This window comes from Pangasianodon hypophthalmus, chromosome 8 (genome assembly GCF_027358585.1).
Source record: "Pangasianodon hypophthalmus isolate fPanHyp1 chromosome 8, fPanHyp1.pri, whole genome shotgun sequence".
In the NCBI taxonomy this organism is placed as follows: domain Eukaryota; kingdom Metazoa; phylum Chordata; class Actinopteri; order Siluriformes; family Pangasiidae; genus Pangasianodon; species Pangasianodon hypophthalmus.
The window spans coordinates 25,928,546-25,949,793 of record NC_069717.1 but is presented as its reverse complement, the minus strand read 5'-3'; the positions used below and the strand labels follow the sequence as shown (position 1 = coordinate 25,949,793).

Sequence of the window (21,248 nt, the reverse complement as noted above, 5' to 3'; positions counted from 1 at the left end):
ATTGCTAACACTAACAATTTATTTATTAAAGAATGACCAGGAAATAAAGCTTTACCTCTAACTGTAAGAAAGTACAGTTAAAACTGACACTGGAGGCTCCTTCCATCACACTCTTGAGGCTGAATGAGCAAAAATCCTCAGCCACACTCCAAAATCTAGTGGAAAGCTTTCCCAGACGAGTGGAGGTTATTATAACAGCGAAATGGAGACAAAATCTGGAATGGGATGTTCAAAAATCATATATGGGTGTGATGGGCAGGTGTCCACATACTTTTGGCCATATAGTGTATATGGGCCAAAAGGTTTGAACCATATTAAAATAAATCATACTTTCTTTCATTCATTCACCCATCTTCAGTAACCGCTGGATCAGGGTCAACACTGGGCATGAAGAGGGGATGATGTGAGCATTACACAATGCTAAACTGGTAGTAGCTTCCATTACTTGTTAGTTTTGTAAACCGTCCCTCAGACACCAAACACGCCTTGACTGACCAATACAATTATGGAGAAGGGACTGTACTAGAGTCAAATGGGTGAAAAAAATGTCAAATACAGCACACAATCAGAACAATTCACCTTCAAATATTATTTCTGATGCTAGCATGTAGTGCTACAAACTATGTGCTGAGGAGAAAGTGAAAAAATGGCTTCAAGATATTGGCTAGTACTAATTTACATAATGCTAAAATGGTAGCTATAATCTTCATTAATCTGCTAGCTATATTAGCATTGTAGACCAAAGACAAAAACTTAAAAAGTCAACTTTTTTTGGCTGAATGACTACATTTGGGATGAGGACGGATTATGAATGTTATTTTCTGGCTATTATTATTATTATTATTATTATTATTATTATTATTATTACCATGTGTAAAGGTTCAAAGTGAACTGGACTTTTGAGGTTGACAAAATGTCCTCCATATTTTTTAGGACCTAAGACTATTTTCTAATTTTAATCATTTCCAATTCCGTATTTTTTGGGATATAATATCATACATGATTGTCCTTCCCAGAAATAAAGCCAAGTTTCTATATTGTTTACTTAAATTTCAACAAAAACTAAAATTTCTGGTCAGTTAATGGATTTAGCCGTTTAGCTTGCTTCAGTTCTTTCACAGACAGTCTCGCGCGCCACCTAGCGCTTGCGTGGTTTAAACCGGAAGTGCCAGTTATAACTTTTTACGGACGTGACGCATATTTCACCCTAACAAACATGGCGGCGTACAGGTGTGCAGGAGTTTTGCGGAATTTCTCTTCACTTGTCACAGGAACGTAAGTGGTAACTTTATAATATAAGAGTTTATGATGTAATATTTTTAGTTTTAGTTATGTACGTCAGAAAATACTGATTTATTTGCGGAAATATTGTGCTGCGTCTCACCGTCATTGACGAGGTCTGAGTGGCGCAGTGACGACATTTTAAAGAAGATTGGGCAATTCAATATACTTATATACAATTTATTATCATTATTATTATTATTATTTTATTTATTTATCTTTAAAGCATAACACTGCTACAGTCCACTTATCTAAATGAAGATGGTCGCTTTTGGAGAAAGCTCCTCTACTCTCTTATACAGTACTGAGGAGGTGAATGATGGAGAGAATAACTATGGAGGTGTGGTGTGTGTGAGGAGTAAAACACTTGGGGGCGTGCTGTTAAAGGACTATAATCAACCACTGGGTGCTGTGATGATGCAGAGCTGCTGTTCCTGTAGAGTTTTATTCCTCTTATACAACAACAGTTTTCCAACAATTACAAGTTTTAATTTATGAATGAACTTTTATCCGTTTATAGTTATATTTAATGTTGTGAAACATCCCCAAGACAAGTTAGTTCCTGTTATCAGGTATATTATAGCAGCTATAAACTTGTACCACAACAATTTGTCAGTGTTTTATTTATGTCAAACTTTTTATCCATTTATAGCTACAGTTAATGTTGTTGACATGCTGACACTGGAGACTCCTTCCATACATGTTAAATAAACGTCACCTTCCAGGAAACATTAGATGTTTTTCTTTGTTAAATGACAACACGCTTTCATTTGTTTATCATTAGACTTTGATTATGTGGCGCCTCCCTTACAAGTGAACGAGCTGTTACTATAGAAACCATAACATAACAAGCGCATTAATATAAACGTTTCAGCTGGCACTGTTGTCAGAGCTGCTGTTAGAGAAAATTAATCAACACCTTCTGACCAATCAGAATTGAGACAAATTTATTTATCATTTAATTACAGGTCATAATGCATCACTTAACACGTGTCACTGCATGAGTTTACACTCTGAAGCTCTTGCCAGTTTGGTCTGATTTATTTCTCCATCCCCAGAAGAACTCCTGCGTGTAGATGTCACCATGGAGCTGCACTCAGTAAGCTTTCCTTCAACATGAGGACATTGCCGCGATGTCCTACAGCCATGTTTGGTGAGTATTTAGAGCACAATGGGAAATCCACTGTGGTGTGAAGATTACACTAACTTTAGACTTATTGTGTAAGAATCTGTTTTTTTTTCTGTCTAGTGAGAAACATGTTTATTCAGACTCAAGACACTCCAAACCCAAACAGTCTGAAGTTTCTCCCCGGGCGGACGGTGTTAGACTCGGGAACTATGGACTTTGTCGCTCCCAGAGATGCTTTCTGCTCTCCACTGGCCAGGTAATGACTTATTTTATTATTAAATCATATTGTAGCTTATTCTATCACCTGAGAAAATTCATCTATCCACTGAAGACAAGGAGCCCTACATTATATCAAACAGTGATGTTCATTTTATACCACTGCATTGCTGAAGTCTCAGCTCTGATTGGTTAGAACACGTTGATTAATTCCAGGTTTATATTAATGCATTCATACTAATATGTTATCGTTTCTATGGTAACAGCTAATTCACCAGGACTTGTATGGTGAACGAACTACATAATCCAAGGCTAAAAATAAACAGATTACAAACGTGTTGGTATTTAACAAAAGAAAAACGGTCTCATCATTGATACGGGGAAATTCCCTGTAAGGAGATGTTTATTTAACATGTATGGAAGGAGTCTCCAGTGTCAGTGCTTTGCAACAGCTACACAGGAAAGTCTTCAGGAAAGAGGAGTTTATACTTTCTGGTGTCTCAGTTGCGTAACAAGCTGCATGATATATATATATTTTTTGTCTTATTTCATTACAACTTAAAGAGAGAGATAAAAATACAGAGAGTGAAAGAAAAAATGTAACTACAAATGGATAAAAACATTACATGTAACTATAAATATGTAAAAAATACAATGTGTCATTCATTAATGAATAAAAAACATTGTAATTGTTGGGAAGATTTCTGTGGTTTAGAAGGAATACAACATGCTGTTTTAGGAAATTAATCAACTTTGAGGTGGGATCAGTAACTCTGCTACACAAACTCTGCTACACACCACCAAGTGTTTTATTCCTTACCTAATCATTTTATATGTATGATTTTGTCCTCTCTATTAATGAGACTATAGATCTGTCATATTTTAATTCAAAGAGTTGCACATATATGTTAATGTTAATGTAATATATATGTATATATACACACATGTTGGAAGATCTGTTTTCTGTGTATTTAAATTGATGTAACGAGCCTATTTTGTTCCCAATTGTAATAAAATCAAGAGAAAGCATGTCGTCCTGTTTAATGGTCTTGCTCTTGGATCCCAACGCTGCCTTGTGTTGACTTTTACAGGCAGCTCTTCAGAATTGATGGAGTCAAAAGCGTCTTCTTAGGCCCAGACTTCATAACCATCACAAAGGTACAGGGGGAAAAAATCTTTATTTATTTATATGTGAGATCATCCATGTCTGTTTAAAAACAATAATAATACACATGAATAACTGTAGAGCTTTCTTGTTGTCAGATGGATTCACACACGGAGTGGAAGGTGATCAAACCAGACATCTTTGCCACCCTTATGGACTTCTTCACATCCGGCCTTCCTGTTGTTAATGAAGACGCCGCTCCACGTGCAGACACCGGTACTGTCAGTATAGTGGCCTGTAATGATGATTTTCATGCTGTGGTTATTTTCTAATGCTTGGTTACAAGTGCTAAATTGACCCACCTATCGGAATAGCTTTCTCTTTTTTTTCTGACACTTCTATCGACTTTGCTCTAGCGCCCTCAGATGATGACGATGAGGTCGTAGCCATCATTAAAGAGCTGCTTGACACACGGATCAGGTGCTGTCCCAGTCTCTGTTTCTTCCTCTCACGCCATTTATATCTGATCATTGATATCCCTCCTATTTTATTGAGCAATTCCTCTGAGTGCGGTTTCCATCCTCTCTCAGGCCCACGGTGCAGGAGGACGGAGGCGATGTTCTCTATCGGGGTTTTGAGGCCGGCATCGTGAAGCTGCAGCTCCAGGGCTCGTGCACCAGCTGCCCCAGTTCCATCGTCACGCTGAAGAACGGCATCCAGAACATGCTGCAGTTTTACGTCCCCGAGGTGGAAGGAGTGGAACAGGTGACCAAAAAAGAAATCTAATTACTACCTGTTAGACAAGGAGGTTCCATTCATCTAAAATGGAACCTCAGCAGGCATCACGTGTCACATCCTCTCCAGTGTAACTATATGAAATATCGTGAATGCTTAACAAGAGCTGACTTTCCACCACAGCGCTGCTGAATTCTCGATTCTGATTGGTCCAAAGGGCTTGATTAATTTTGTATTTTCCTTATCGTTTCTATAGTAACAACTCGCACAGGGACTTGTATGACAGACTCTCTACATAAACAGATTTTTGTCGATATGGTGAAGTTTTCTGCGAGGAGATGTTTGTTTGGCATTTATGGAAGGAGTCTCCAGTGCTAGCATTTTCTAACAATCAGAGGTAAAGGTGTAACATTTTCCGAAACAGGAAAGTATGTCAGGACAGAAGGTTTTCCCGTTTCTCTGTAACATTACAAGCTCCATTTTTTTTTTTTGGCTTATTACCTTCAGTAATAGGCAGTGGTGGCTCAGTGGTTAAGGCTCTGAGTTACTGATCAGTAAGCTCCAGCACTGCCAAGCTGCCATTGTTGGGCCCTTAAGCAAGGCCCTTAACCCCCCCCCTGCTCCAGGGGTGCTGTATCATGGCTGACCCTGCACTCTGACCCCAACTTCCTAACAAGCCGGGATATGTGAAGAAAAGAATTTCACTGCGCTGTAATGTATAAGTGACAAATAAAGGCTGCTTCTGCTTCTTCAAGAGAGCGGAAAAAAGGAGACTGGTGAGGGAAAGATTCACCCTATAGATTTTATAACTTAAGTAATAACAGGATCTAACTTCTTCTATGGATGTTCCACAACATTAAACTTAGCTATAAACGGCTAAAAAAAATTAGCTAAAAACCTATGACGCATCATTCTTTAATTCATTTAAAAAACTGTAATCGTTAACAAACTGCTGTACTGAGGAATAAAATTCTTCAGGATATGCTGTTATTGGAAAATCAACTTATCAACTAAATCTTAGCTGAAGCTCACTGTCTTCACAGTCTCAGGGGTGTGAATGCTGAGTGAGGAACTGGTTATGGTTAACACCTTAAATGTCTGCACACAGTGTGATGTCATCCTGATCTCTTTGTTTTCTCGCAGGTGAAGGACGAGGGAGTGGAACATCACGCCGAGCAGTGAGTGCTAGTAATCAGGATCTGGACTACACTTCTGCCTCCTACATCGTATAAAAGCGTCTGAGTGAAGATAAAGAGGCTGAGGATGAGGAAAACGGGAAGGTGCTCACTAATACAATGGCGCAAAGTGACACCATGGCCGTGCTTTCCTACATTTCTAGGGAAATCTCCAAACTGTTATGGAATATGGAAATGTCTGAAATGGTTAAAGTAAAGCTTATCTCGTTCATACCCTTTTGTTTTATCTCAACTTAAAGTGTGACACGTGCTTCATTATGGATTTTTTTTATTAAACTGAATTTGTTTATTCCACAATACTGTAAATTCAAGTTGAGTGAATAGCACTTAGATCCTCACCCCATCATGCACTTGTGATATTTATAGCACCTTCAGTTTTCTTTTGAATGTTTCCTGCTACATCTCAAGACACACAAACCCAGCCATGGACAACTGATGTATTTTTTTTCTATCAAAAGGTCTTTGTGAGTGTGTGTGAATGTAAATTTGACTCATAAATTAAAACTATTAAAATGTTTAAAAATGTACTTGTATTTTTTTTCCCAATAAAATGTATCAAGCACAGCCTATAGGAGGTTATAGTTAAAATACATTTATTTATATGCACAAAAAGAACAGAATTTGTGTCACTGGCAAATAACGATCTTTTTTCTATACAAACCTTATATAATAAGTTAGCTTTAAAGGTAAAGTCTGAGATGTTAGCTCAAGCGAACTCCTAAAATTCAAAATCCAAACAATTATGTTGTACCTCAAAGCCACACCCCCTGAAATATGACCAACACTACATCCAATCCCTACGGTGAAGCATAGTGGTGGTAGCATCATGTTGTGTGAATGCTTTTTGTCATCAGGGACTACGAAACTGGAAACAAATAGTGAAATGAAGTGACTTGTGGTGACCCATACTCGGAATTTGTGCTCTTCATTTAACCCATCCAAGTGCACACACACAGTAGTACACACCCCCGAAGCAATGGGCAGCCTTTTTTTTTTTTTTTTTCTTCTTCTTCTTTCCCCCACTGCGGCGCCCGGGGAGCAGTTGGGGGTTCGGTGCCTTGTTCGAGGGTCTCACCTCAGTTGTGGTATTAAGGGTGGGAGAGGGCGCTGGTCATTCACTCCCCCCATCTACAATCCCTGCCGGACTCACAACCTTCAGGTTCACCTTCGGCTTGCAAGTCCGACTCTCTATCCATTATGCCACGACTGCCACCGGTAGAGAACACTCTTAAAAGAAAAACAACTCTGAGCATAGCACCAAATTTCCAGTGGTGTGATGAACGTGCTGCAAAGGCCCAGTCTAACCTCGGACTGATTGAAAATCTGTGGCAGGATTTGAAAATGACTGTTTGCTGACAAACTTTCCGTCCCATATGACCGAGATTAGACAATTTTGCCAAGAGGAATGGGCAAGAGTCTCAGGATACAGATGTGCAAAGCTGGTGGAGAGACATCCCAGAAGATCTGAAGCTCTAACTGGAGGCAAATGTGGGTTTTTCTAGTACGGACCAGGGGTTGAATACTTACACAAAAACAAGTGAGGTCTAGAATTTTTTTTTTTAATTATCCTTTGGGTCACAGTTGGATTGTACAAGAGGATTGTACACATGGCACTGTGTGTGTGTGTGTGTGTGTAGGGGTCTAATCAGTCCTGTCCTCGCTATATCGTGTGATCTTCAGGTGTGGTCCACTGTGAACACGGAACTTGTTGTAGTTCATGCTGACAGGGATGGTAAGAATTTCTCAGAGCAGATCAGGTGTTGGCCCACATCATGGACGCATCCTGCTGCCACGTCTAAACTGCCTCCGTTGGCAGGGAGCGTGAGTGACACCCTATTCGACCAATCAGATGCGGCTACGACGGGAACGCCTCACCGTCGCCCAATAGGAGTCGGCGGCGGGCGGGACGTTCTCCTGACACTGATACAGTCGCAGAAGGAAACTAAACAGTAGTTTGACACCGTGCCGAAGACATGTGTGGTGAGTCTGGGGTTAAAAATGAAATATTTTATTCCTATAGAGTCATGTACTACATAGGTATTTCTTCAGGAGTTGGCTGATATGGAGTTATTTATTATTTTAGCAGCTGTAAAAATAACACCTTGGATGGAAGCACGTTAGCATGTTAGCATTTCGTTTTACATTAACTAACGACAAACACTAACGCGCGAGCACTTCAGGGCAGATAATTTTAAAATAAATATTTGTCATTTAGTATAATTTTGTCGAGTTATAAATAATAATATTTATGATACATATAGTAGAAAAGACACATCTAATAGCTGTTAAAGTGTTTCTTTAACCTCCGCGCTTTTCCGCTATCTTATCTGTATTTGCTGAACAATTTTAGCTATTTTACACAATTAATAACTGTTTTTATTGTCTACGTAATTTTATATTTTAAACCCAAGTTTGTGATTTCAGTCTACATCTTCACGCTTGCCTCTTAGTCTTCAACGCTAGTTTCCTCCTTGGGTTTAATCCCAAATCACTCCCTTCTGGCTTTACAGCGCACTACAGAATGTGTAGAAGCAGGTACATAGTCGGACACTATGTAGTGCGCCTATCTAGGGACTAGGGAGCGGTTTGGAACGCAGCCGTGATCACGCCTATCCATTCATTTATTACTCAGCCGGATGTGCGCCTGATCTCTTCTCTGCTCTAAAGTGCAGTGTTTAAAGGCAGGTATTTCACTGAGCTGACTTTTAAACATGCCAGAACATCTTCACACCTCATGTCCTCTCCCAAATGATTACTGCAGTGAAATCAGGAGGAACAGTGTGACTGGTTTTACCCTCAGATGAGAGGTTGAAACATGTTCATGTTCATGTATTGTAGCTCAGTCATGCAGAAATTATTTCTACAGCTGATCCAGCTTCTTCAGATTTTTACTCTTACTTGTACTTAAAATTGCATGATGTATGGATTTTGATTCTGTCTAAATATCACTTATTTAAAAAAAAAAAAAAAAAAAGGAAATGGATTGTCCTTGAGTTAAAAAAAAAAAGAAGCTAAAACAGTATGCCTGAAATAATAATAAAATAATTTAAAAAATCTTCCAATGTCCAATATTTTTAACATTTAAATCTAAATATAGTGTTGAAGACCAAAATTCTAGAAAATATAATTTCTGAACAAAATTAAAAGGAAAACAAAATCACCCACAAACAAACAAAAATAACCAGTTAAAAAAAAAAAAAAAAGCCAAACTAACAATTTAACATTCAGTGGAGTCTGGCAAAAAAAAAAAAAAAGATTTTTATTTATTTTTATTTATTTATTTAATATAGAAAGCTCCAAAAGTTTGAGAGCAACACATAGACTACTAGAGCTACGGAAGTTTATGTTAATTGACAGTAATGATCTCAAGTGATTTGGAGGTGATTTACTTCTTATAATAATCTTAATAATCTTATATTTCTCTAAAATTTAAAAAAGAGCCTTAAATTGCCCGTTCAGAAGTGTGGGTATTATGGAAGAAAGCGTTTATAAACACGTTTAGCTCGTGTCATCTCTCTAAATTCCATCTTTATCACCAAAGGCAGGAGACTCTGAAGGTGTGTGTGCTGCCAGTGCTGTAAAACCGATGATTTATGAAACTGGACAAACAATTTTTTTATTTTTTTTTTTTTTAGAAAAATGCAGCAGCATGCATTTCCAGGACGTGTCTGACATGTTCACATCTACACAATAAGTCGTACAGCAGTCACCTCATGTACATGTGACCTGATAACAGTCAATCTTTTTAGCTGTTATTCATGTCTGAACAAAAGTTTCCTGTTTTTTAGGCCACGTTGTTATCTTGTTCCATGATGTGTTGCACAGGTTTCGTCATGTAGTGTAGCTTTTCCTTTTTCTGCAGAGAATTGTTTTTCAGCCAGTTTTCACACATTGACTCGTGTTAATTTTCCTAAAACGATGTCACGGGATAAAATGACTTCCTCTTCCACTGCTCCTGTATAATGTTATGTATCATACAGTGAAGGAGCAGTGAATTCAGAGCCCTGTGTGTAAACAGTAAAAGATGGCCATAGTGCCTGTATAAAACAAACAAAGAGCATGAGATGGACCAAGAACATATTTTTTCCTTTTTCATTTTGATGGATTTGTATTTTCAACCGTTCAGCACTTCTGTTTTAAACGCACAGTCTCCCAGTGTTTTACTGACCACTGATCCGATAGTTTTTTCTGAAGCCATCTGCCGATACAGAGCAGAGCCTTGTGCGAGCGTCTTACACACACATCAGTGTGTAGCGTTCAGCTCGTCTGAATGCTGCTTCTGTTCAGATATTTCCATACGCAGGGCCACGTTTACACTGACCAGCCAGTTCGTCTACATTTCTACTTTGAGTTATTTGCTTAAGGATGTCATTAAAAGTGAAAGAAAACATGACATGTTTCTTTGTTTCGATTGCTCAGAAACTGACAAGTATAAAAAAAGTGCATTAATACAGACTAACGGGAACGGACAAGTTTATGATTATTATCCTCTTCTAACAAAGTTTCTAGCACATCGTGTTTGCTTCCTTGATAAAAATTTAGCAAAAGTTTCAGCTATAAGCTGCCGTGTTCTGTCCTCGCATTGCACATAAAGCTGTTATTTGAGTCTGATGATCACCTTTATATTCTCTCAACATGTTTACCTGCGTGTAGTACGCAGGAGAGTTAGCCTAAAAACCGTAAAAACCTCATCTAACTGTTCCACTGTGAGCAGGATCGTCTCGGCCGATGTGTGTAGTGCAGCAGGCGGTGGAACGCGTCACGCAGTGATGTGAAGTTTAAATATAGCTCTGTACCAAATGAAAACTTGTTTTGCAAAATACAATAAGGAGTAGAGTTTCGTTATGTTTTGTTTTGTTTTGTTTTGTTTTTTTCTGGTTGAACATACTTTTCTGGCCGAGCAACTACAAATTCAAAACTAACAGCCCGCACATGAAAACTGCTTTTCTAGGACACCTGAGTTCCTGACTTCTCCAAGCCTGGCGTCAGAACATTTACTCTGAAGTCATTAAAAAAAAAAACAGTATCAGTATAGATCATTTCTCGATGTTGGTTATACTCATGCCTTCTTTCGCTAGTCACTCAGTCATTAACACGGAAGTGAGCAATCGAACTAATAGATCATCAGATTTCTGTCATTAGTTTCTGTCTTTATAAACTGAGCAAAACCATTGCAAGTGTTTCTGTTGTCTTTAATTATTCCTCATTTATTAATCATCTATGAGACATGTTATGAAAAACAGCGCTAGTCATTTTAGTGAGTGAACCAGTTAGGTCAGAGCCAGAGCGCTGAAAAAAGCTTGAAATACAACAGATATGAGTGTAGACATGACTGCAGTCCGTGATGATAAGATATATGTCCTTTAAAGCCTTGTCACAGGCGCCGTTTGAATGATGCTGGCATTGGAAGTGTGAGTTTTAAATGAAAACGTCTCCAGCAGCGACAATCAGCAATAAGAGTGCAAACACGTTTTTAAAATAGCTATTATGGCTGCAGTCACTTGTATAAAGTTATATAAAATGTATTAAAAAATTAAATATAGCTACATGTCCTACCTCGATCTAACCGCCATTTATTCTGCGCTTTTTTCTAGCATGATAAACTCCAGCTTTACGATAAAGATACAAAAAATATTTTGAAAATGTAAAAAATGATTTCCTTTGTGAGAAAATTTAGAAATCCTGGACAAAATATTGAACAAATGAGAACCACGTGATTGATGAGTATAAACCAGAATCTCTCAAACATTGTACAATCATTAACTATAATAAAAAAATTAAAAACCGAGTTAAATTTTTTTATTATTATATATGACAAACTATTCCAAAAAATTAGGCACATTATTTAAATGCGTACAATAATATTTTGGCAAGTTATAGTAGGTAGAGAGGTTTTTTTTTTTTTTTTTCCACCCATTGAACCCATTTTGATCAGAATTATCGTTAGAATCACCCTGCGATTGTTTATAGGAATAATAACCTGGTAAAAAGAAAAAAATGGTAACAGTATGTAACAAAGTTAGAAAATGCCAGACTCCCGGTTATGCTTCATCAAACTCACTTTGAGGTCCATGAGCAAAAATGATATCCTGTAATGAAATGGTGTTTGTTTGTTTGTTTATATATTTATTTAGTTATGTATTTATTTATTTATTGAGATGGCACAGTTTTGTCACTCTGTGGGTTTCCATTGTAATGGACACAGACGTTTTTAAATATTTACTGTTTTCTTTCCATAATTATGTAAGTTATAAATTATATAAATTGCAGGATAATTCGATACGTAGCTACGACATGCTGTGTGTAAGCACTGCTTCCGATATCATCTTTCCCTTTAATGAAATCTGACGATTTCTCTCACATTTTTCCCTCGTATCCTATTTCAGATTTCGTCAATTAGTCTGAATAGTTTATAATAAGTTATGTGGTGTCTTCTTAAGCCTTAACACTGATTTGAATGTTGCTGCTTTATAGAAAGAAAAAGTTCTTTTAGTATCGCAGTCCTTCTGTCAGATAGTAGGAGTGAAACCAGTTCTCCTTGCTTTTTGTTTACCTCTGTCTCTTTCTCTGTGAGATAAAGCTGATACGTTATCGCCGCTCTTCCTATTATTAGGCTTAAAGTTTCCCCGAGCATGCGGGTGTTACGGAGAGATATGTGTGTGTGCCGTGATGTTTAGTCTCTGGTTGTATTGTCTGCGTCACCAAGCCAGATACTGATATTAGTCTGATATTAGCTGATATGGCCGAGGTCTGCTTGTATCTTGACACAGCAAGACCTTCAGCAGAATCTGTTACTGATAGAATATATTTAGATTTAGGCCTGTCTTCCTATTTTAATGCTTCCACGCTGTTGTTCGGTTCAACAGCGTGGAAAGTGTGATGTTACAGGAGGTCCAAAAGTCTGTGGTCACTCACTACCAAAAATGTTTTTATTTCTAATTTAAAATATACAAAAATTAATAATATGTACAGCAGGCATGAGACAGAATTTCATTGTCTTAAATGTTGCGATTAAAATGCTGGTGAGACAGAGTTTGCTTTTTTGAGTTGTGTTGCGATATTTCCTTTTAATATACATCGATATATATCCTTTATGAGCTCTACCTCTTCTTACACACTAGGCGGCAGCAGCAGAGGTAGTACTGTAGCATCCGGAGCATGAAGTTTGTGAGTGGGAATCTAACTGCCTCGAAGCATGCTTACTTAATAGTCCAAAACATTAAGCAAATCAGGAGAAAGCGTTATGGCAAACATGTCAAACACACGGCCAGGAGCATCGTTTCATTAGGCCCGCATGGTCTTGGAAAAAATAACACAGAAACAGCCTATAATCTACTACTTCACAGCGGATCCGTAGGGTAGCCATCCGAAGGTAGTTACCGTAAAGCACTGTATATACATGCATTCTGGTTTCTATCATAGCTGACTTGACCGCGGTCTGAAACATGAGTTAAAATCAACAACTGCGTGCTGCGCTTGACTCGCATCTAAAAAATGATTCGTATGAAGCACGTTGTGTGTTGTGCTGGTAGAGGCATGACCAGAAATTAATTTCCGAGGGATGAGGAAATATACATGTTGATTGTTTTTCTCATCTGTACAGGTAAATTGGTAAGTGTGATGTGCTTGTGCATTTCAGGTGGATGTCGTACAGCAGTAGGAGCGGTGATGACACGAATTATTTATTTAGCCGAACCACTAAAGGCACAATCTACCACCTAACAATCTTTCTATATTAATAATGTTGCCATGAGATACATTTATGACACTGAAAAAGATTAAAGATAACGTTAATAATAGGGGGAAATTACACCTTATATTATAAATCCTGAAGTGCTTTCTTACAATACAATGTATTGATATTGCAGTGGTTTAATATTTAAATTGTAATATTTTATTTATGTCAGCGTCTTCTCGTGAAGCCTGTATCAGGATAGGTCTCGTATCGTGGCTTTAGTGTATCGTCTCAGGCCTAGTAGTGATGCATACTATTAAAAATGCTGTTATATTGGGGGAAAAAAGCAGTTTATGAAATTTCCTTCCTATCCCTATGTTCAGGTCTATTTATCAGTTCTACGTTCTCCTTCTCTCCATAGGAATATTTGCGTACCTCAACTATCACGTCCCTCACACTCGCCGTGAGATCCTCGAGATCCTGCTCAAAGGTCTGCAGCGGCTGGAGTATCGCGGCTACGACTCGGCAGGTAAGCAAACACTTCAGCTGAACACGGAGCCAGAGTTTGCATGAACACACATGAGTTGTGGAGTCGAGTGGTGACGTTGCGCAGAGACTGAGGTGTGTGTGTGTGTGTGTGTGTGTGTGTGTGTGTGTGGTATCTGCTTGTTTGCACTGCAGGAGTGGGCATCGATGGAGGAAACAGTAAGGACTGGGAGAACAATGCCAAGACCATCCACCTGATCAAACAGAGAGGCAAAGTCAAGGTCCTGGATGAGGAGATCCACAGTAAGATGATGGTTTTCATATCAGAGTGAAATCTCGATGTATGATTTTAGTTTTTTAGCTGAGATTAACTCTGTGTGCGTGACTCTTACAGAGCAGCAGGACATTGATCTAGATGTCGAGTTTGATGTCCATCTTGGTATTGCACACACGCGCTGGGCCACACATGGCGTTCCCAGTCCTGTCAACAGCCACCCACAGAGATCTGACAAACACAACGGTGGGTCACGACGAATTTCTAGACGCTAACTAAAAGCCTTCCTAAGCGTTCTACAAACAAAGGTGTTTTTTTCTACAGAAGAAGCACTAGCTGGTGCTGATATGGAAAAAAGGCTTGCATGGTGTGTATACTGTAACCATAACAACACTACAACTACTGAGTCCTGGCTAGTACAGGCTAACTAGCTGGTATTGTTATTATCAATAATAATAATAATAATAATGATTAGATTTATTGTTTAATATTTAGTCCAGAGGACTCAGCTTGCCTGAATCAAAGAGTAGTGTTTGTGTGACCAGACAGCATTCAGAGCATCGTACGCTATGCCGCTTAGGGTTAAAGTGAGACCGGCTTGTGATGATGATGCAGTGTAAAAATATTAACGTTTAAAAAGTATCTCTGATTGAACATATCGTTAATCTCCTTGTAACAATCTCTATCTGTACTGTCCTTCATGTTTTTCCCGTTTTTCCTAAAAGCTATAACCTGATCAGTCAGGAGATTTAAAAAAAAAATGCTTGATGTCAACATTTGAAAGCACTCAGCTGTGACCAAAAACCAACGCAGACAGCAGAGCTTTTTTAAACACTGCCACATCCTGCTGCCGTGCAGTTACTTCCCATAAAATGACATGTGTGTATGCAGTTGAGGGAATAAACACCCAGTGTATAAGCAGGCTTATGTGATTTCTGAAATCTGAAATGCTCTTCCCAACAGAGTTCATTGTCATTCATAATGGAATCATTACCAACTACAAGGACCTGAGGAAGTTCCTGGTAAGTTAAGACTCTTAAAAGCTCTACTTCACATCTCACATTCACATAAAGTCTTCTTACAGCCGAGTGCAAAAGTTTGCACCCCCTTAGTTTTTGCTGTTTTCTACAATGTTCAATTAATAGCATTTACAGCATGGCTTAAATATCATAGCCGGCAAGTGGTGTTTCTTAGCAAGCTCAAAAGTTAGCGTCCCTGTTGACTCGAATTTATTTTCTTAAATGTGCCTCTTTCTTATCACTGTCAATATGTTTAACTGAAGTTTAATTTAAGGCAGTTTGAACAGGTTCAATCTCTCAAGCTGGGAGCAGTCAGATGAATGGGAATCAGGAAAATAAAGTGCTGACCTTTTACAGAGCTTTAAGTTATAAAAGGAGACCATTACCAACATTAAAAAAAGAAAATCCAGAAATTATAAAATGTGCTTAGAGGCAAATTGATTAAAAGTCCAGTTTCTGTAACCATTACAAAATAATCTTGATTGTTGTCACTATTAACATATTGACACACACCTTCTGAACATTAAGTTACTTTGTGATAATAAAGACCATGGTTCTTAGAGTGGGGTCCATGAAGCACAGCTAGGAAGTGTGCCTAATTTTTTTGACTGTAAAAATTTTTTCAGTTAAAGCACATCTGTAAAATGTACATTAAATGTGCTGTTGGTTTCCTAACTTCAAATTAAGGGTGTTCAGGCTTTTGCGTTCAGCTGTACATTCACATAAAATGCTCCACATTGACTACTTTCACCTCTCACATTTGTATTATGGAGTATTTTCTTTTTATCTGAGAGGATTTTTATCTCTCTGCCCCCCCCAGGAGAGTAAAGGTTATGAGTTTGAGTCAGAGACTGACACCGAGAGCATCGCCAAGCTGGTGAAGTACATGTACGACAACCGCGAGAACGATGAGGTCAGCTTCGCCACGCTCGTCGAGCAGGTCACCCAGCAGTTGGTGAGCGTTTAACCTTTCACCTTTTATCGTAACGAGGTATGAGCGTGTGCATGTACGTACATTCGAGTTCATTTTAATTAATATTGTTCTGGTGTGTGTGATCAGGAGGGAGCCTTCGCCCTGGTGTTCAAGAGCGTGCACTTCCCTGGAGAGGCTGTGGGAACAAGGTACTCTTCCGAAGAGAAGTTATTGACCTGTGCTTATGATCAATTAGAGTTTAAACTTTTTCTGTCTGATAAATACAACGTTACAGTGAATCCATTGCACTTTTGGGTCATTTGAAGTGGTGATGTTCACACCAGCAGGGAATCAGCCTCAGGATGATGTAACGAATAGCTTCATGTGTCCCTACAGGAGAGGAAGTCCACTGCTGATGGGTGTAAAGAGCGACCACAAGCTGTCAACAGATCACATTCCCATCCTCTACCGCTCAGGTGTGTGTCACTTCCAAGAGTTATACGTCTGCAGATAACCTGTAAATAAACATTTCTCTTGGATTCACCTCAGTGACTCGATCTTGTTCTCAGCGCTGTTGAATTCTCCATTCTGATTAGTCAGAAGGTGTTGATTCATTTTCTGTAATAGCAGGTTGGGCAGTAGTGACCGGTGTAATTCAAATCACAGGGTTAGATTAATGCGCTTGTTCTACAAGGTTATCGTTTCTATAGTAACAGCTCATTCACAGGGACTTACATGGCGGACGTGTCACGTAATCCAGACCTATAAATGAACAGATTTAAATTAAACATGTTGTTATTTAATATTATTACATTTATATGTAATATTTTTATATTTATGGAAGGAGTCTCCAGTGTCAGTGATTTGTAACAGTTAGTAAGTTTTTGGGAAAGTTTTTTTCACTGCGATTTTAGTCTTATTAATTTCAACTAATTAACTTCAAGAGCAAGAAGAAAAGTGAGGTTAGTGAGGGAACGACTTGTATTGCAGGTTTACCACATTTAATGTAACTATAAATGGATTAAAAGCATGAGCTTGACACTTGAGGGTATGTAATTATTGGAAAATAATGAACTTCAGGGTGGTAACAGTAACTCCGCTTTGCATTGAGCTACCCTGTCATTGATTATTTTCCCATAACAGCACATCCTCAAGTGAGTCCTTACGTATACAGTACACACACATATATTTTGATTGATCGGTTTGGATTACTAGGTCACAAGAACCCATTTTTTAAATGTGTATTTTTTTATTATTTTTTTTAAAGAAGTGAATATTTTTTAATGCATATCTCTTTCTTTCTGCTAGCTGGTAAGGACAAGAAGAGCTGTGGTGGTTCTCTGCCCAGGATGGACCAGGACACCTGCCTGTATCCTGTGGATGAGAAAGCTGTTGAGTACTACTTCGCCTCTGATGCCAGGTCTGTCATCCTCACCGCCGTCTCCTCTTACGGTTCAGCGTTGTTCAGTTAATCTCTGATTAACACAGATATCTATTGCGTATTTTTATTTAAAGGATGAACACACTTCTTAGAATATTGTCTACATGTAAAGCACCAAAATCAAAAGTAATATCAGTACCAGAGTCACTTTGTGGTGTTCAGTCTTTAGTTTCTCCATCAGAAGCAATATCTAATTTCCTCTTTGACTCTTTTGGCTCCTATTTTGTATGTAAAACTCAAAACTTTGTACTTTGTACATAAAAGTGCAATGTATACATAAAAAAACCCAAAGAAATAATAAAAGTATTGCGAGATATATATATTTTTTTCCAAGTTGAAGCTTGTTCTAAGCTGTATAAATTACTTAAAATTCATATATGTCAGTGTAAAGTTTGGACTACACAGTAGGGGTGGGTGATAATGTCATATCCTGATACTTTTCTGCTGTGTACAATATAGATTATGATTTTTAGGAGTGCTAACAAACTGCCAGCAAAGCAGAAGTGTGTCAGTAAAAAAAAATTGACGTACATTTATTTCATGTCTCTGAAAATAAATTATTTAAAACTGAAAAAAATACATAAATGCAAAACTAATTTAGAATTAACACAGAAAATAGCACACTATGTATAACTGAAATTTATATGTAAAATTGTAAGTTTTAAATGTAGCTATTTTTTAATATTAAATCAGGTGCTTCCATTCAGTCTGTAACTGTTATTAAAAAAATTGCAATATTTCTCAGAAAAGTGCATTGTAACATCATGTGGCTCAAGATGTCCACAGAGCAGTCTTGTTTTGATTCAAATATGTATTCATTAGGTTTATATGAAGGACAGTATGTTGACGTAACATGATAAAAGTGCAGTAAAATATTTTGTTCCTAAACTGGCTGAATAATTGCATTATAATTGTTGTTGTAATATTGAGCAAAATATTTGGGATGATCATATTAGAAACAGATGTTTTGAATAAATGATGACGTAATGTGTGTGTTTGAGTCTTGGCATGGCTCCTGCTTTATCACAGTCATCCTGTTTTCCTCTTCTTTTTGCGAAATGTCTCGAAACAAACATACATGTTTACTGTTTTTCTCTCTTTTTGGTTTTGTGACAGTGCTGTGATTGAGCACACAAATCGAGTCATCTTCCTGGAAGACGACGACATCGCTGCTGTGTCAGACGGCCGTCTGTCCATCCACCGGATCAAACGGAGAGCAGGAGATCATCCGGCTCGCGCCATCCAGACCCTGCAGATGGAGCTGCAGCAGATCATGAAGGGTGAGACGGAACAGTGCAGGCACTAGGACCCAGAGTACTAAACTGTATTCAGACAGGGTTGATAGACTCGCCTGTTTTTTTTTTTTGTTTTTGTTTTTGTTTTTTTTTAATGGCTCTGACTGTAGTTCTGGTTCAATAGATTTAGGTTTATATTAATCCCTGTGGAATAAGAGGAATAAAATCCTTCTGGATGTGCTGTTATTAGAAAATAATCCACATCCTGGTGGTAATGCTGGCATCACATGACCTTAGTGTGGATTATTTTTCTATAACAGCACAACCCTGTTTTATTCCTTACATATTTTATTGCGATATTTTCGAAATGTGCGATTCAGAAAGTTCAGTAATAGAATACATTGTATTCTATGCAGTTCTATACAGTGAATATAAGGTATGAATTTGGATATTAAAATCATAGACCTACTGTATATCCGATGAAGTACAGTGATAGGGGACTAGTGAGTGTTTTCTATCGAGACTATACCCCTTTGGTGATTTTTTTAAAGGAAATTCCTTTCTCCCTGGTCAAAAAAGATCCTTGTGGAGGGAATCAAAACATTTGAGTTACAGAAAAACCCAGAGAGTTACCTTGTAAAATGGGACCATGAAAACAGTTTAGTTACTAAACCGAAAGTTACACTAAAGTACTTTAAAGGAATTTGAAGCGTCTATAGGCAACACCCACCCGTATAAACAGCTGAGCAAGAGAGTGAGATTCAGGATGGAAACCAGCTGAGGCATTTGTGCAACAACAAAAGAATGAAACCGTGGTTTCCCTTTTGCCTTGAAATGTTACGTAACCTGTTTGTTGGTAGAGTTGGTAGGGTGTTGCTGAGTGTTTTCGCCGTAAAGGATCATGCATCAGTATGCTTAATTCATTTGTGATCTTCAATTGTGAAGAAGATTAAGTTTGTAATGAAATAAGTTAACTTTTTTGGTTTAAATGTCTTTGACATGTTGGTCTCTTTTCATGTTGGTTAACAGTTTCCTACATTACCCACAATGCAGTTCAAACACCTTCTGAAAGTGGTGCAGTACGATTTAGCTCTCGCTTCAAAGAGAGTGAATGCAAAGAGAGTGATGCAGCAGCGCTTTAGTCCTTTAGTTTGCTCAGCTCTCGCACCTCCTCAATCAGAGCAGCGTCAACTTCATCACACTCGCCATCTCGTAGAATTGCTAACTACTCAAGCTGAGTCTCTGCTGTAACTCAGCGCAAGTGCGTCATAAAGCAGCATTGCATTCTGGGACTTTGAGTCCAACATTTGCACCAGTAACCTTTCACAGAGTAATAACCAACATCACAGCATCATATTTTCAACTATACTTAATGTGCTTCAGGGTGGAGGTTAAATGTCTTTGAGGTGACACCGAATATTCTTTACCACCAGAGAGCAGCAATACACTTTTTCCACCTTGTCTTTCTCTCTCTATTATCAGAAGTGTTTATGACCTACATTTCTGACGCAACGGGCTCTGTGGCTGTGCTCACGGCATTTCTCACCCTGAACGCTTTCCACTCGCCTTTGTCAATCATCCCTTAATGAGCAGAAAACTAACCTCTTTATTACGCCTCAGTGTCACACTGCTGCTTGAAGCGGGTCAGATAGCAGCTGGGAGAAATCTCATGCTAGAGAATACGAGCTCCAGATCAGTTCCACACACATTGCTCCTTGTTATTGTGCTGTTTGAGGGTTCCTAGGTTCTTGCACAAAGGAAAAAAAGCAGCTAATTGAGGACTGAGATCGTATTCTGGCACAGAGATCAGGTGTGACTGCCAAGCTGTGAGTCCAGTTTATATGGACTGAAGGGGATCCTTCATCAGCGCTCTTATACAAGTACACCCTGTGTACTGTATTCATTGTTGAGTGATGCGTGTGTAGTGAGGAGGTAATACTGAAAGTGCGCACATTCGTATTCAGACCTCAGACGAAGCTGTGAACTTCAGACAGTTGTGTTGGTTCTGCATGCAAGGGCTGGAGTTTTCCTGAAACAGAGATGTGTCTCCGTTATGCAAGATCCTGACCTCGAACTTAACCACATTGTCACGCAACATCACCCTGAGCCACTGTCTGAGAGTATGATGTAACCACAATGCTGAAATTTATATTTTGGGCTGTAAATACACTCCAAATAAAAAAACAACGTATGGAATGGCATTTGAGGCAAATATTAAATCATCTGCCTCTTATTGAAAGATGTTGCTTATCTCGAAGAGCAATTTTTTTCTAGATAAAAATTACAAAATGACTTAGCTATAAGCATAGTATATTTCTGTTATTTTATTCCATCGAAAACTCAAAATAGCAAAAAATTAAAAGTATGGTATCCCACGCACACATTATGATTATGGATTTACGGTCCCCTCCAAAACTATTGGAACAGCAAGGCCAATTCATTTGTTTTTGCTGTAGACCGAAGACATTAGGGTTTGAGATCAAAAGGTGAATATGAGAAGAGTTTAGAATTTCAGCATTTATTTCCTGGTATTTATATGTAGA

General features: G+C 38.3%; 2 protein-coding genes across 3 annotated transcripts in view; both read left to right on the top strand.

The window, feature by feature from the left end:
• The first annotated feature begins 1,133 nt into the window (after positions 1 to 1,133).
• nfu1 (NFU1 iron-sulfur cluster scaffold homolog (S. cerevisiae)) lies at positions 1,134 to 6,180 on the top strand. 2 transcript variants are annotated; one of them, XM_026945791.3, is made up of 8 exons: positions 1,134 to 1,275; positions 2,340 to 2,434; positions 2,531 to 2,666; positions 3,718 to 3,784; positions 3,890 to 4,007; positions 4,148 to 4,211; positions 4,322 to 4,496; positions 5,610 to 6,179. In XM_026945791.3, the coding sequence occupies exons 1-8, from the start codon at positions 1,217 to 1,219 to the stop codon at positions 5,646 to 5,648; spliced, it is 753 nt and encodes a 250-aa protein (XP_026801592.2). In that variant the 5' UTR covers positions 1,134 to 1,216; the 3' UTR covers positions 5,649 to 6,179. The 2 variants fall into 2 exon arrangements, with proteins under 2 accessions (XP_026801592.2, XP_026801593.2); XM_026945792.3 differs by having other exon boundaries at positions 1,151 to 1,275; positions 2,343 to 2,434; positions 5,610 to 6,180.
• Positions 6,181 to 7,487: 1,307 nt separating this feature from the next.
• The window catches only part of gfpt1 (glutamine--fructose-6-phosphate transaminase 1), a 29,843-nt gene continuing 16,082 nt past the window's right edge, over positions 7,488 to 21,248 (top strand). Inside the window, exons 1-10 of the mRNA XM_026945790.3 lie at positions 7,488 to 7,642; positions 13,759 to 13,866; positions 14,019 to 14,126; positions 14,218 to 14,343; positions 15,061 to 15,119; positions 15,937 to 16,071; positions 16,177 to 16,238; positions 16,426 to 16,505; positions 17,338 to 17,449; positions 18,587 to 18,750. Coding sequence (XP_026801591.1) covers positions 7,636 to 7,642; positions 13,759 to 13,866; positions 14,019 to 14,126; positions 14,218 to 14,343; positions 15,061 to 15,119; positions 15,937 to 16,071; positions 16,177 to 16,238; positions 16,426 to 16,505; positions 17,338 to 17,449; positions 18,587 to 18,750 — 961 coding nt within the window. The 5' untranslated portion in view covers positions 7,488 to 7,635. The remainder of the gene's footprint in view (positions 7,643 to 13,758; positions 13,867 to 14,018; positions 14,127 to 14,217; positions 14,344 to 15,060; positions 15,120 to 15,936; positions 16,072 to 16,176; positions 16,239 to 16,425; positions 16,506 to 17,337; positions 17,450 to 18,586; positions 18,751 to 21,248) is intronic.

What these genes read in the sequence shown, in the direction of transcription:
- nfu1 (XM_026945791.3), top strand. Translation starts at nt 1,217, where the DNA reads ATGGCGGCGTACAGGTGTGCAGGAGTTTTGCGGAATTTCTCTTCACTT. An exon ending in TCTTCACTTGTCACAGGAAC is followed by an intron (nt 1,276 to 2,339) that starts GTAAGTGGTAAC and finishes CTCCATCCCCAG; the next exon opens with AAGAACTCCTGCGTGTAGAT. An exon ending in TTCTGCTCTCCACTGGCCAG is followed by an intron (nt 2,667 to 3,717) that starts GTAATGACTTAT and finishes TGACTTTTACAG; the next exon opens with GCAGCTCTTCAGAATTGATG.